This window comes from Carcharodon carcharias, chromosome 20, assembly GCF_017639515.1.
Source record: "Carcharodon carcharias isolate sCarCar2 chromosome 20, sCarCar2.pri, whole genome shotgun sequence".
NCBI classification, from domain to species: domain Eukaryota; kingdom Metazoa; phylum Chordata; class Chondrichthyes; order Lamniformes; family Lamnidae; genus Carcharodon; species Carcharodon carcharias.
The window spans coordinates 40,139,779-40,151,162 of NC_054486.1; the positions used below are offsets into that span (position 1 = coordinate 40,139,779).

The window sequence follows — 11,384 nt, forward strand, 5'->3', positions numbered from 1 at the left end:
TTATATCCTGAGACACTCCCAGGTGCTGAGGCTCTTCAGTGCTCCAGTCTGACTGCTGGGTGACAAGGGCTATCCTTTGAAGAGGTGGCTCATGACGCCTCTCTCCACTAAGAACAGAGGCAGAGAAGCGTTACAGTACGAGTCGTGCCTTCACAAGGGCGGTGATAGAGAGGACTATAAGTCTTCTCAAGATGCACTTCCGATGCCTGGACCATTCAGGGGATGCACTACAATACCACCACCCCCCCACCCCCCCGCCCCCACCCCGAGCAGGTGGCACTGATAGTAGTAGCATTCTGTGCTCTCCACAACCTGACACTGGCAAGGGGGGACCCACTGGAGAAAGCGAATCTTGACATAGCTGCACAGGCCACAGATGATGAGTGCAGTAGTGAGTCAGAAGAGGAGCACGGTGAGGAGAACACCGAGGGCGAGGAAGCAGACCTTGGTAACCTCAAGGGAGGCAAGGACACCTTCATCCAACGCTCCTTCAACTAGGCTACCAAAGATCAGCTTCAACCGCATACCAGGGCCTCCATCCCAGATGTCTGAAATGATCCTTTCATTTGAACCCAAAGTCCACTCCCTGCCTGTGCAATAAAGTTTAGAGTCCCTCATGTCCAGCATTACACACTGGTGTACCCTGCACCAAAAAATTAAAAAGGTAAAGCATATTCAGGCCATTATGACAAAAACAAGATTTATCTCATTTTGACAACCCAAAAAAATTTACATAACCACCTCTGGTCTTCATTCCCAGACCAGTAAACATAAACCAAACATAAATTAACAGAAAATCACCTGTGAACTCTCCCTTTCGTGCTTATGGGGCTTAAACTTACATTTGCGAATGCTGCGTCTAGGTGCCTTCTCCTTGTTGGTATTAGAGGCAGCCTGCCGACTCTGCGGTCTTTTTGGCCTTGATGACCTCGGCGGGCGCCCTGTGGAGCTTGTGCTGGCCTCACCTGGGAGGGAGTGGCCAGTGCCACGGCTGATGTCTCCCCAGTCATCACAGCCTCATCGGATGCGACGGTCACTGGTGGAGGGGCGGAGGAGCTGCTGCCATCATCCAGAGTGCCCTGAGAGGAGGCCGCAGAGACAATAAGTAGCTCGTGTGCCAATGTGAGGTCTCTCTGGACCTCCCTATTTACCATTGATGGATGGGCACCTAGCTGGGATACTGGGTGCCATGCCTCATCCATCTCCCACACTGGCACTGACCTGAGGTCAGTACCTGAATGAAGGGTTGCAGGTCTGAGGTCAACCCCAGGAACCCCTCATTCTGTCCCTGGAGCTACCTCTCCGCGAGAGTCTCCATGGCAGTCGGCCATGAGAGTTAGCACAGCGCTCATGCTCCGAATGTTTGCATTGCAACAGTTATGCATTCCTTTCTGGTGCTAAAACACAACAGGAAAAGTGGCCCAACCATGGCTAACAAAAGAAATTAAGGATAGAATTAGATCCAAAGAGGAGTCATGTAAAGTTGCTAGAAAAAGTAGCAAGCCTGAGGATTAGGAGCAGATTAGAATTCAGCAAAGGAGAATCAAGAGATTGATTGTGGGGAAAAATAGTGTATGAGAGTAAATTGCAAGGAACATAAAAACAGACTGTAAAAGCTTCTATAAGTATGTAAAAAGAAAAAAGATTAGTGGTGACGAATGTAGGTCCCTCACAGTCTGAAATGGGAGAAATAGAAAACAAGGAAATGGCAGAGCAATTAAACAGCTAATTTAGTTCAGTCTTCACGGAGGAAGACACAAATAATTTTCCAGAAATGCTAGGGAACCAAAGGTCTAGTGAGAAGGAGGAATTACTAAAAAAGTAGTGCTGGAGAAATTAATGGAGCTGAACACCAATAAATCCTCAGGGCCTGATAATCTACATCCCAGGGCACTAAAGGAGATGGCCATAGAAATAGTTGGTGTCGTCATCCAAATTTCTGTAGATTCTGGAACAGTCCCAGCAGATTAGAGGGTGGCAAATGTAACCTCACTATTTAAAAAGGGAGGGAGGTAGAAAACAGAGAATTACAGACCAGTTAACCTAACCTCAGTAGTATGGAAAATGCTACAGTTTATTATAAAGGATGTGATAACAGGATACTTAGAAAATATCAGCAGGATTAGACAAAGTCAATATGGATTTATGAAAGAGAAATCATGTTTGACAAACCTACTGGCATTCTTTGAGGACCTAACTAGCAGAATAGATAAGGGAGAACCAGTGGATAAGGTGCATTTGGATTTTCAGAAAACTTTTGATAAAGCACCACGTAAGATGTTATTGTGTAAAACTAAAGCACATGGGATTGGGGGTAATATATTGGCATGGATTGAGAATTGATTACCAGACAAGAAACAGAGAGTAGGAATAAATGGGCCTTTTTCAGAGTGACAGGCAGTGACTCGTAGGGTACTGCAGAGATCAGTGTTTTGGCCCCAGCTATTCACAATATATATCAATGATTTGGATGAGGGAACCAAATGTAATATTTCCTAGTTTGCTGACGATTCGAAATTTAGTGGGTATGTGAGCGATGAGGAGGGTGTTAAGAGGCTTCAAGGCGATTTAGACAGGTTGAGTTAAGTGGGCAAATACATGACAAATGCACGTGGATTTGTGTGGAGTTATCGACTTTGGTAGGAAAAACAGAATGACAGAAAAACAGTATTATTTAAATGGTGATAGACTGGGAAATGTTGATGCACAAAGGGACCTGGGTGTCCTTGTACACCAATTACTGAAAGCAAGCATGGAGGTGCAACAAGCAGTTAAGAAAGCAAATGGCACTTTGGCCTTGACTTGAGTATAGGAACAAGGATGTCTTACTGCAGCTTGCTGAGGCTGGTGTATTGTGTGCAGTTTTGGTCTCCTTACATACTTGCCATAAAGGGAGTGCAGCGAAGGTCCACCAGACTAGTTCCTGGGATAGCAGGATTGTCGTATGAGGAGAGATTGGGCCAACTAGGCCTATTCACTGCAGTTCAGAACAATGAGAGGAGATCTCATTGAAACATATAAACCTCTGACAGGGATGGACAGTCTGGATGCAGGGATGATATTTTCTCTGGCTGTGGGGTTCTAGAGCAAGGGATCACAGTCTCAGGATGCAAGACAGGCCATTTAAGACTGAGATGAGGAGAAACTTCTTCACTTAGAGGGTGGTGAACCTATGGAATTCCCTACCACAAAAAGCTGTGGAGGCCAAGTCACTGAATATATTTAAGAAGGAAATAGATAAATTTCTGGACTCTAAAGAAGTCAAGGGGTATGCAGGAGTACGGAGTTGAGATAGAGGATCAGTCGTGATCATATTGAATGGCAGAGCAGGCTTGAAGAGTCCAATGATCTGCTCCTGTTTTCTATGTTTCTAATATCTACTTGGAGGCAGGCGAGGCATTTATTATATGTAGCTTTTGAATCTGAAAGTTAAAATAATGAAGATAGTTTTAATTGAAATGAAACAGGGCTGGTATAAGAATGTAAATTAATTTATTTGTGATACCATAGATGGAATTTTATGCAAATTTAATGTTAAATAATAAATGGAAAATTCTCACTAACATTTTTTTGATATCTGTAGCCTTTAAACTGTCTTTATGGTCACAGTGGCCCTTCTCCAGCAAAGTGGAGATGAAATTGTTTAAAAACTCTGGTCACAATTGTGTGATAACTTATAGGAGGGGTGCTTATTGAAAAATTATCCCTTTCGAATATTAGGAAGAGTCAAAGGTTGTGCTATAGATAGGTATAGAAAAAAAGAAGTACATGCATCTTATTAATGCCTTTCATTACTCATGGGCATCCCAAAATCCTTTATAGCTAACAAAGTAATTTTGAAGTGAAATGTTCTGTTGAAGGGTCATGAAGACTCGAAACGTCAACTCTTTTCTTCTCCGCTGCCGGCTGAGTTTTTCCAGGTAATTCTGTTTTTGTTTTTAATTTTGAAGTATAGTCACTATACTTAATAGTATATAATAGTTTAATAGTATATATGTTATACTATAGTTAATAACCTTGCTACTGCTAATAAACCTTATTACTGCTAATAAACCTTTACCAATACCAATACCTCTCATATTTCCATCCCGGTGGCTTAGTGATGAGCCCCACTGCCATTCCAGGATCCAAGAAGCTCCCAAGTTTGACCTCTGATCCATGTTGAATCAGCTGATCCAGAATAGGGCAGCAATGAAATGCATTAATTCATGCCCCTATATTATGGAGGAGAAAAATTGGTCCATTCTTTATTTATCCAGTTATTTCGTCAAGAAATACGTGCATGTGGATGCCAAATGAGGGCAGGTTGAGCAACAATCAAAAGCCACTGTACAGCCTCAGAGGTACTAAGTAACTGGTTGTATAGGGTGCAGAGAGCTATACTGCTTCTGGAATGGCACTGCAGAAATGAGCCATTCTTTCAGCATGAAGGAGCATGGGAGAACACTAAAAGAGGGGGAAAAAAGGTACTCACCCACTCTAGCCCACCCCACCCAACATGTTAGTGATGCAATAGTTTACAGTATAAACTTCCTATACTGTGTTTTTCTAGAAAATGTTACAGGCACTTACAGGTTTGCTCTTCATCTTATATGCTGGATGAGAAGATAACAGCCAAACTAAAATAGTTTCAATAATGGGTGAGCAGAAAAATGGCAAGTGGAATTCAATCTGTAGAAGTGTGAGGTAATAGATTTAGGAAGTGTGAGCAAGGCAAGGGAATACCCTCTGAATGTAGGATACTCAGAAATGTAGAACAACAGGAAAACCTTAGAGTGCATGTCCACAGATCTCTGAAAATAACAGGACAGTTATATGTGAGGTAGTAAAGAAGGCATACAGGATACCTTACTTTATTAGCTGAGGCAAAGAATGTAACAGCAGGGAAGTTATGCTAGAACTGTATAAATCACAAGTTAGGCCACAGCTAGTGCACCAAATTCATTTCTGATCACCATATTACAGGAAGGACTAGAGACAATACAGGATATTACTAGAGAGGGAAGATTAATGAGGATCTTGCTAGGACTGGAAAATTTTATCTATGTGGAAAAATTGAATGCATTGGGTTTGTTTTCTTTTGAAGTTGAGGTGTACAAAATCATGAGGGGCTGAGATAGAGGAAGGACTTATTTCCCTTAGCAGAGTGGCCAGTAACCAAAGAGCATAGATTCAAACTAACTGGCAGAAGGAATGGGGGAGAATTGAGAAATATTGTTACCCAGAGGATGGGGCTTTGGAACTCTGCAGTAAAGGGTGGTAGAGGCAGAACTCTTATTCGCATTTAAAAACAAACTTGGATATGCACTTGAAGCGCTGTAACCTACATGACTACAAACTAAGAGCTGGAAAGTTCAGGATCAGGCTGGATAGTTTTCTTTTATCAGCATAGACATGATGGGTCAAATGGCCTCCTGTGCTGGCATTTTATTATATGTTTCCATTGTAACATGCAGAGAAGTATGTCCAAGATGAATTCAGGTTAATGAAATTATGAAGTGAGACTCAAGGAACTGAGCTAGATTTAATTGTCAAGAAAGATAGAGAGGAAAGCTGGTTTGGTGTTTAAAACTTGAAGCCTTGGGTAAAGCAGATATCTAGAGGTGACATTTTGAACTTTGCTTGAGACTAGTTAATTTGGTACTTGTTCTGCAAAGTTAAATATTTTAATTATTTTTTTCTTTGTAATAATAGATACAGGAAAAGCAGCTAATGTCATTGTTGAAATATTACTTTTTAAAAAGCTGCTTAATTATCTGGTTAAGAACCTGATTTAAGACTAGAAGGACTGGTATGCTGTAAATGGCCACAGTAAACAATGGATCCTGCATTTGGGGAGGTGCTGTTTTTGGAATTCAATTAGCTTTAATGTCACATTGATATTCTGAAAATCTACTATAACTCCTTGTGAGTCTGAGACATTCAAACTGAAAAGTCATACCTGTAACCAGCTTTCCTCCTGCAGCTGAATTTGTTAGATAGAGTGTATAATATGCCATATTTCACCAATTCTGAGAAAGGAATAATTTCATTGAGCCTTTTCCAGGTTTTCCCATTTTCTTATGTACCTACATATAACATACAAAAGTAAACTTTGTAATGCTTAACTATGTCCTTGAACAAATTGGGTGTTAGGACATGTGATAACTGTGGCCTAGATTTTGCAGAAAGCTTAGTAATGAATAAGTCAGACTGCAACTTCCAGGGTCCATATGTACACAGTTAAACATGAAAGATCAGAAGTGTCCATTGAATTTACCTTGCTTCTCCACAAGCTTCACTACCCCAGTATCTCACGGAGAGGTTTGGCATTCAAGCATGGGAAAGGAACAAAGTCTGGTACTTTTGTGATAGATGCCAATTAAACACAGCAGCATTGTCCATTCAAGTGTAAGTGAATTTTTAATGGAATGGTGTGTATTAATTACAACCAAGCAACCTCTGAAAATTAGCTTAATAGTGTGGAGAGTCCTTCAGATTTAATTTTAAATTTTAATGAATCTCTTTAATCTCTCTCTCAATCCCTCGTGTCACACTTGCTTCTTTTGCAAATCATTTTAAATTTGTGCCCTCTCGTTCTTGATTCTTTTATGAGTGGCAACAGCTTCTCCCTATCAACTCTGTCTAGCCCCCTCATGATTTTGAACATCTCTATCAAATCTCCTTTCGGCCTTCATCTCTCCAAGGAGAACAGTCCCAAGCTTTCCAATCTATCCTCATAGCTGAAGTTTCTCATCCCTGGAGCCATTCTTAACCTCTTCTGCACTCTCTCCAATGTGTTCACATCCTTCCTGTAATATGGTGCCCATGAGGATTGCACTGTGGGTGTACCTAGACCTGATGGACTGCGGTTCAAGAAGGAAACTCTCCATCACCTCCTCAAGGGCAATTAAGGATGGGCAACAAATACTGGCCTAACTCACATCCCTTGAATAAATAAATTTTAAAAACATCCAACATTGCCAAACTTCAGATTCAGTGCACACAATGTGCTTGTATGATTTTTAAGTGGTGGGTTATGTTAAACTGTGTACTTTAATACATGAGGCGTCAGCAACTGAGCACATATTCAAGCACAGGAAGGATTTTTTGTCTCTACAATATTGGTGTATAAGACATTCAGACATAAGGATTTTCTGAATACTTTTTAGAAGTATCTAATTGAAAGTGTATAATCATTAGTGGAATTTTATTTTATCTCATGCTCAAGCAGCAATTTTAACGATAAAACTTGGTGCGTGGCCTCATTTTAGGTTCAATTCTATGTATTATACTTGAGAGTAAACTCACGTCTTTTGTTTTTATTCAGAATAAGCCTGGTAAACATGTGTTATATGGCTGCAGTGAACTGTTCAATGCTAATCAATTCCTGAAGCAGGTATTGTATTTACTTATTTGTTAAGTTGTGGCATGCGGTATTGATTAAAAGAGTAGATAATCGCAAGATTTATGTAAGCATAATTGGTTCTGAGGTTCACCTTAAAGTTAATGATCTTTGCTATCATTGTTTAAATGCGTATATCTACAGAAAATGTTTCAGGGATAATTGATTTCTTAATGAGTCTGTGAAACTTCAGATGGTATGCTGTTGAACATCAGGAGGAGGTGGTTAAGCTTTCTACTGTTGGAGATGGTCACTGCTTGGAACTTGCCACAGATGTTACTGTTACTTTTAAGACCAAACCCAAGTTTAGTGCAGGCCCTGCTATAGGCTGATATGAGATGCTTCATTATTAGAGGAGTTCTTGATGTAGCTTAACAATGCAGAATCATCAGAAACTGTCCTACTCTTGATCTCCTGATGCAGTGAAGCTCATCAGATGAAGATGGTCAAGATTGCTGCCTTGAGGAACTCCGGCAGGGATGTCCTAAGACTCGAATTAATGGTTCCCAACAAGTCCTTTGACAGAAGTGAGCCCCCGCACCTGGAGGATTTTGCCGTTGATCTCAGTTTTGCCAACTTTGGTGGGAAGACTAGAAAAGCAGAATATTATTTAAATGGAAAGAGATTGCCGAATGCTGTAATATTAGAGGGATCTGGGTGTCGTCGTCGGTGAATCACAATAAGTCAGCATGCCGGTTCAGCAAGTAATTAAGAAGGCAAATGGAACATTAGCCATTATTGTAAGGGGAATGGAGTATAAAAGTAGCTACAACTGTACAGGGCATTGGTGAGACCACACCTGGGGCAGAATTTTGCCGTCGACGGGCAGGCACGCAGGTGGGCCCAGGAGCAGTCAGGAAGCCGACCGGCGCCCACGATCAGGCTCCGACCACAATTTCCCACTGGCTGGCCAATTAACAGCCAGCCAGCGTGAAATGCGCACTGCAGCGCTGCTGGGTGGGTTCGAGAGGAGCACGAGCACTGAAGTTCGCATATGTGCGCAGTAAAAGCTCCTTGAGGTATAGAGCTGCTTCAGGGAGCTGAAGATTTTTGAAAATAAAAAATAAAGAATTTAAAAATGTTAATAATGTGTCCCCTCATGTGACTCTATCACTGTAAGGTTGGATGGGCAGCGAAAAATGTCATTTAATTATTACTTTAATGGCCTTAATAGGCCTGTTAATTGTCAGCGGGCGCTTTGCTGGCTCCTGCAGGTGCCCGCCGACTGAAATATCATGCGAGGGCGCAATGATGTTGGGATGCTCACTCGACGTCATCGTGCATCAATTTACATTCGTTCGGATTGGGTGCACGCCCGCCCGACGAGCGCAATAATCTGCCCCTAGAGTATTGTGCGCAGTTCTGGTCAACTTACTTAAGGAAAGTTACACTTTCACTTTACAAGATGCACTGCAGCAACTCACCAAGGCTCCTTCAACAGCATCTTCCAAACCCATGAGCTTTACCATCTAGAAGGACAAAGGGCAGCATGGGAACATCACCACCTGCAAGTTCCCCCTCCAAGTATATCTACAGAAAATGTGCTCAGATATAATACCATCCTGACGTGGAACCATATCGTCATTCCTTCACTGTTGCTATTTCAAAATCCTAGAACTCCCTCCCTAACAGCACTGTGGTGTACCTACACCACATGGACTGCAATGGTTCAAGAAGGCAACTCACCACCATCTTCTCGAAGGTAATTAGGGATGGGCAATAAATGCTGGCCTAGCCAGCGATGCCCATATCCCTTTGAAAGAATAAACAAAACCTTACATTGGAGATGGTTCAGAGAAGGCTCACTAGGTTGATTGCTGGGATGAAGGGGTTGACTTATGAGGAAAGATTGAGCAGGTTGGACCTGTGCTCATTGGAGCTTAGAAGAATGAGAGATAATCTTATTGAAAGATAAAAGATTCTGAAGGACACTCATTTACTTTCGCTCCACAGATGCTGCCTGACCTGCTGAGTTTTTCCAGCACTTTGTTTGTTTATTTTCAGACTTTCAGTATCTGCAAAATCTGAAAATAATCAAACAAAAAATGATGGAAAAACTGAGCAGGTCAGGCAGCATCTGTGGAAAGAAACAGAGTTAACGTTTCAGGTGGAGTGACCCTTTAATTTAAGAAGGATAGAAATGTAAAAGTTTTTAAGCCAGTGGAAGGGGGGAGTGGCAGAAAGAACAAAAGGGAAATTGTGATAGGGTGGACGGCGGGAGAGATTAAGTAACAAAAGATTTCATGATGCAACAGGCAAAGAGATTGATAGCAGGTATAGTAAAGAAACAAAGGTTATGTCCAAATGAGGTATGAATGGCTGTATAAAAATGTTTGAATGCAACGTGAAGAGATAGATAAAGAAGCCAGACAGGGCCAACCCAGAAAAACAAAAAAAACACACAATAGAGGCAGAGGTATGATCTAAAGTTGGTGAACACGAGTCCAGAAAGCTGTAGAGTGCCGAGTCAATAGATAAGTCATAATTTTGCATTGAGCTTCATAGGAACACTGTAGTAGGCCATGGGCAGACAGGTCAACCTGGGAGCAAGGTGGAGAATTCAAATAAGAAGCAGGCGGGAACTCAAGGTCATGCCTACGGACTGAAACTCCATTCTCTCCATTCCACAAAGCAGTCGCCCCAATGTAGGGGACACTACATCCTGAACAGTGAATACAGTATACTAAATTAAAAGCACAAGTAAATCGCTGTTTCACTTGGAAGGAGTGTTTGGGGCCTTGGACAGTGAGGAAGGAGGAGGTGAAAGGACAGGTGTTACTCCTGTACTTGCACAGAAAGGTGCTGGAGGGAAGGGAGGGACTGTTAGGAGTGACTCAGAAGTAGGCTTGGATGTCACGGAGGGAACGGTCCTTTCCAAATGTTGAAAAAGGAGTATTAGCAGGGCCCGTAACATTTGCTGTGTATAGTTATTGATGTCACATGGACTGTACTAAATTGGTTGGACTCTGGCATGTAACAGACTGATTTCTCCACAAGGCTGAGGTAGACTGTACATTTTACTTTTGTATTAAGATGCTTGCAAATACTTCTATTTCAGCCTTGCCTCTTGCACTCATCATCGGCCCTCATATGATGGAGAATGGGAATGTCCATGGATGTTCCTTCCATTAGTTGCCCAGTTGTGCACCATCATTCTCTGGATAAGCTAGAGCTACAGAATTTTGGTCATACCTGTTGGGTGTGGAATCACTTATTTCAGTCTTCAGCTTGCCTTGTTTGATTTGTTTGCAGATAGTCCTGGTTGTAGCTTTGTTAGGTTGATTTTTCATTCTAGATTGAGCCTGGTACTACTCCTGCCTTGCCTTTCCACACTGATATGTAACTGGTGCTCTTTTCTGTCCTTCAGCTGTCGCAACTTGGATCTCAGAGTTAAGACACACTATAGTTTCTCTGCACATTGCCAAGGTGGGGAGAATACATACAGCATGTTTTGCTACTGTAGTGTCACCATTTATTTACATACTGCTTTCTTGTAATATTACAATACTTGTAATTCCATTTATTTGATAATTCTTTGATGCAATTGGATATAATTTCTGAAATTTTTAACATCAACTATACATCATGTAACTGTACAAATAGTTGAAATAAATCTGAAAACCAAAATCTTTGCAGTATTAAATGGAATTATTTATTCTAGTAGTTTGTATAAATGTTTTCTCTTTTGCAACATATCTTACCAAACAAGACTTTTTTTAAAATTAACATGCAAGTCATTAGGTAGCAGTCATGACTGGGAACTTAACTTTTTTCTTTCAATTCCCCGCCAGCCAGCTAAAAATTTCCATACTCTTACTGCCCCTCCCTCAGCTGAAATCAGCTCATTTGAAAAACCAGAGATTGAACCTTCAACTATCCTGATCTGTATGGATCAGGACCACACCATACATGCTTTCATCCACTGGGTAATGGGCTACTTTTTCTATATGCAAACATATGTAACCCCGTCGAGTCCAGGAATTAATAAATGTTGTCTGTA

The 11,384-nt window shown here is 41.4% G+C and overlaps 1 protein-coding gene across 4 annotated transcripts in view; it reads left to right on the plus strand.

Moving 5' to 3' along the window:
- scfd1 (sec1 family domain containing 1) overlaps positions 1-11,011 on the plus strand; it is a 247,864-nt gene extending 236,853 nt beyond the window's left edge. For 3 of the 4 annotated variants that reach the window (XM_041214893.1, XM_041214894.1, XM_041214896.1), the window contains 2 exons: positions 7,310-7,378; positions 10,752-11,011. In XM_041214893.1, coding sequence (XP_041070827.1) covers positions 7,310-7,378; positions 10,752-10,778 — 96 coding nt within the window. In that variant the 3' untranslated portion in view covers positions 10,779-11,011. The remainder of the gene's footprint in view (positions 1-7,309; positions 7,379-10,751) is intronic. The other variant, XM_041214895.1, reaches the window with a different exon arrangement.
- The last annotated feature ends 373 nt before the right edge of the window (positions 11,012-11,384 follow it).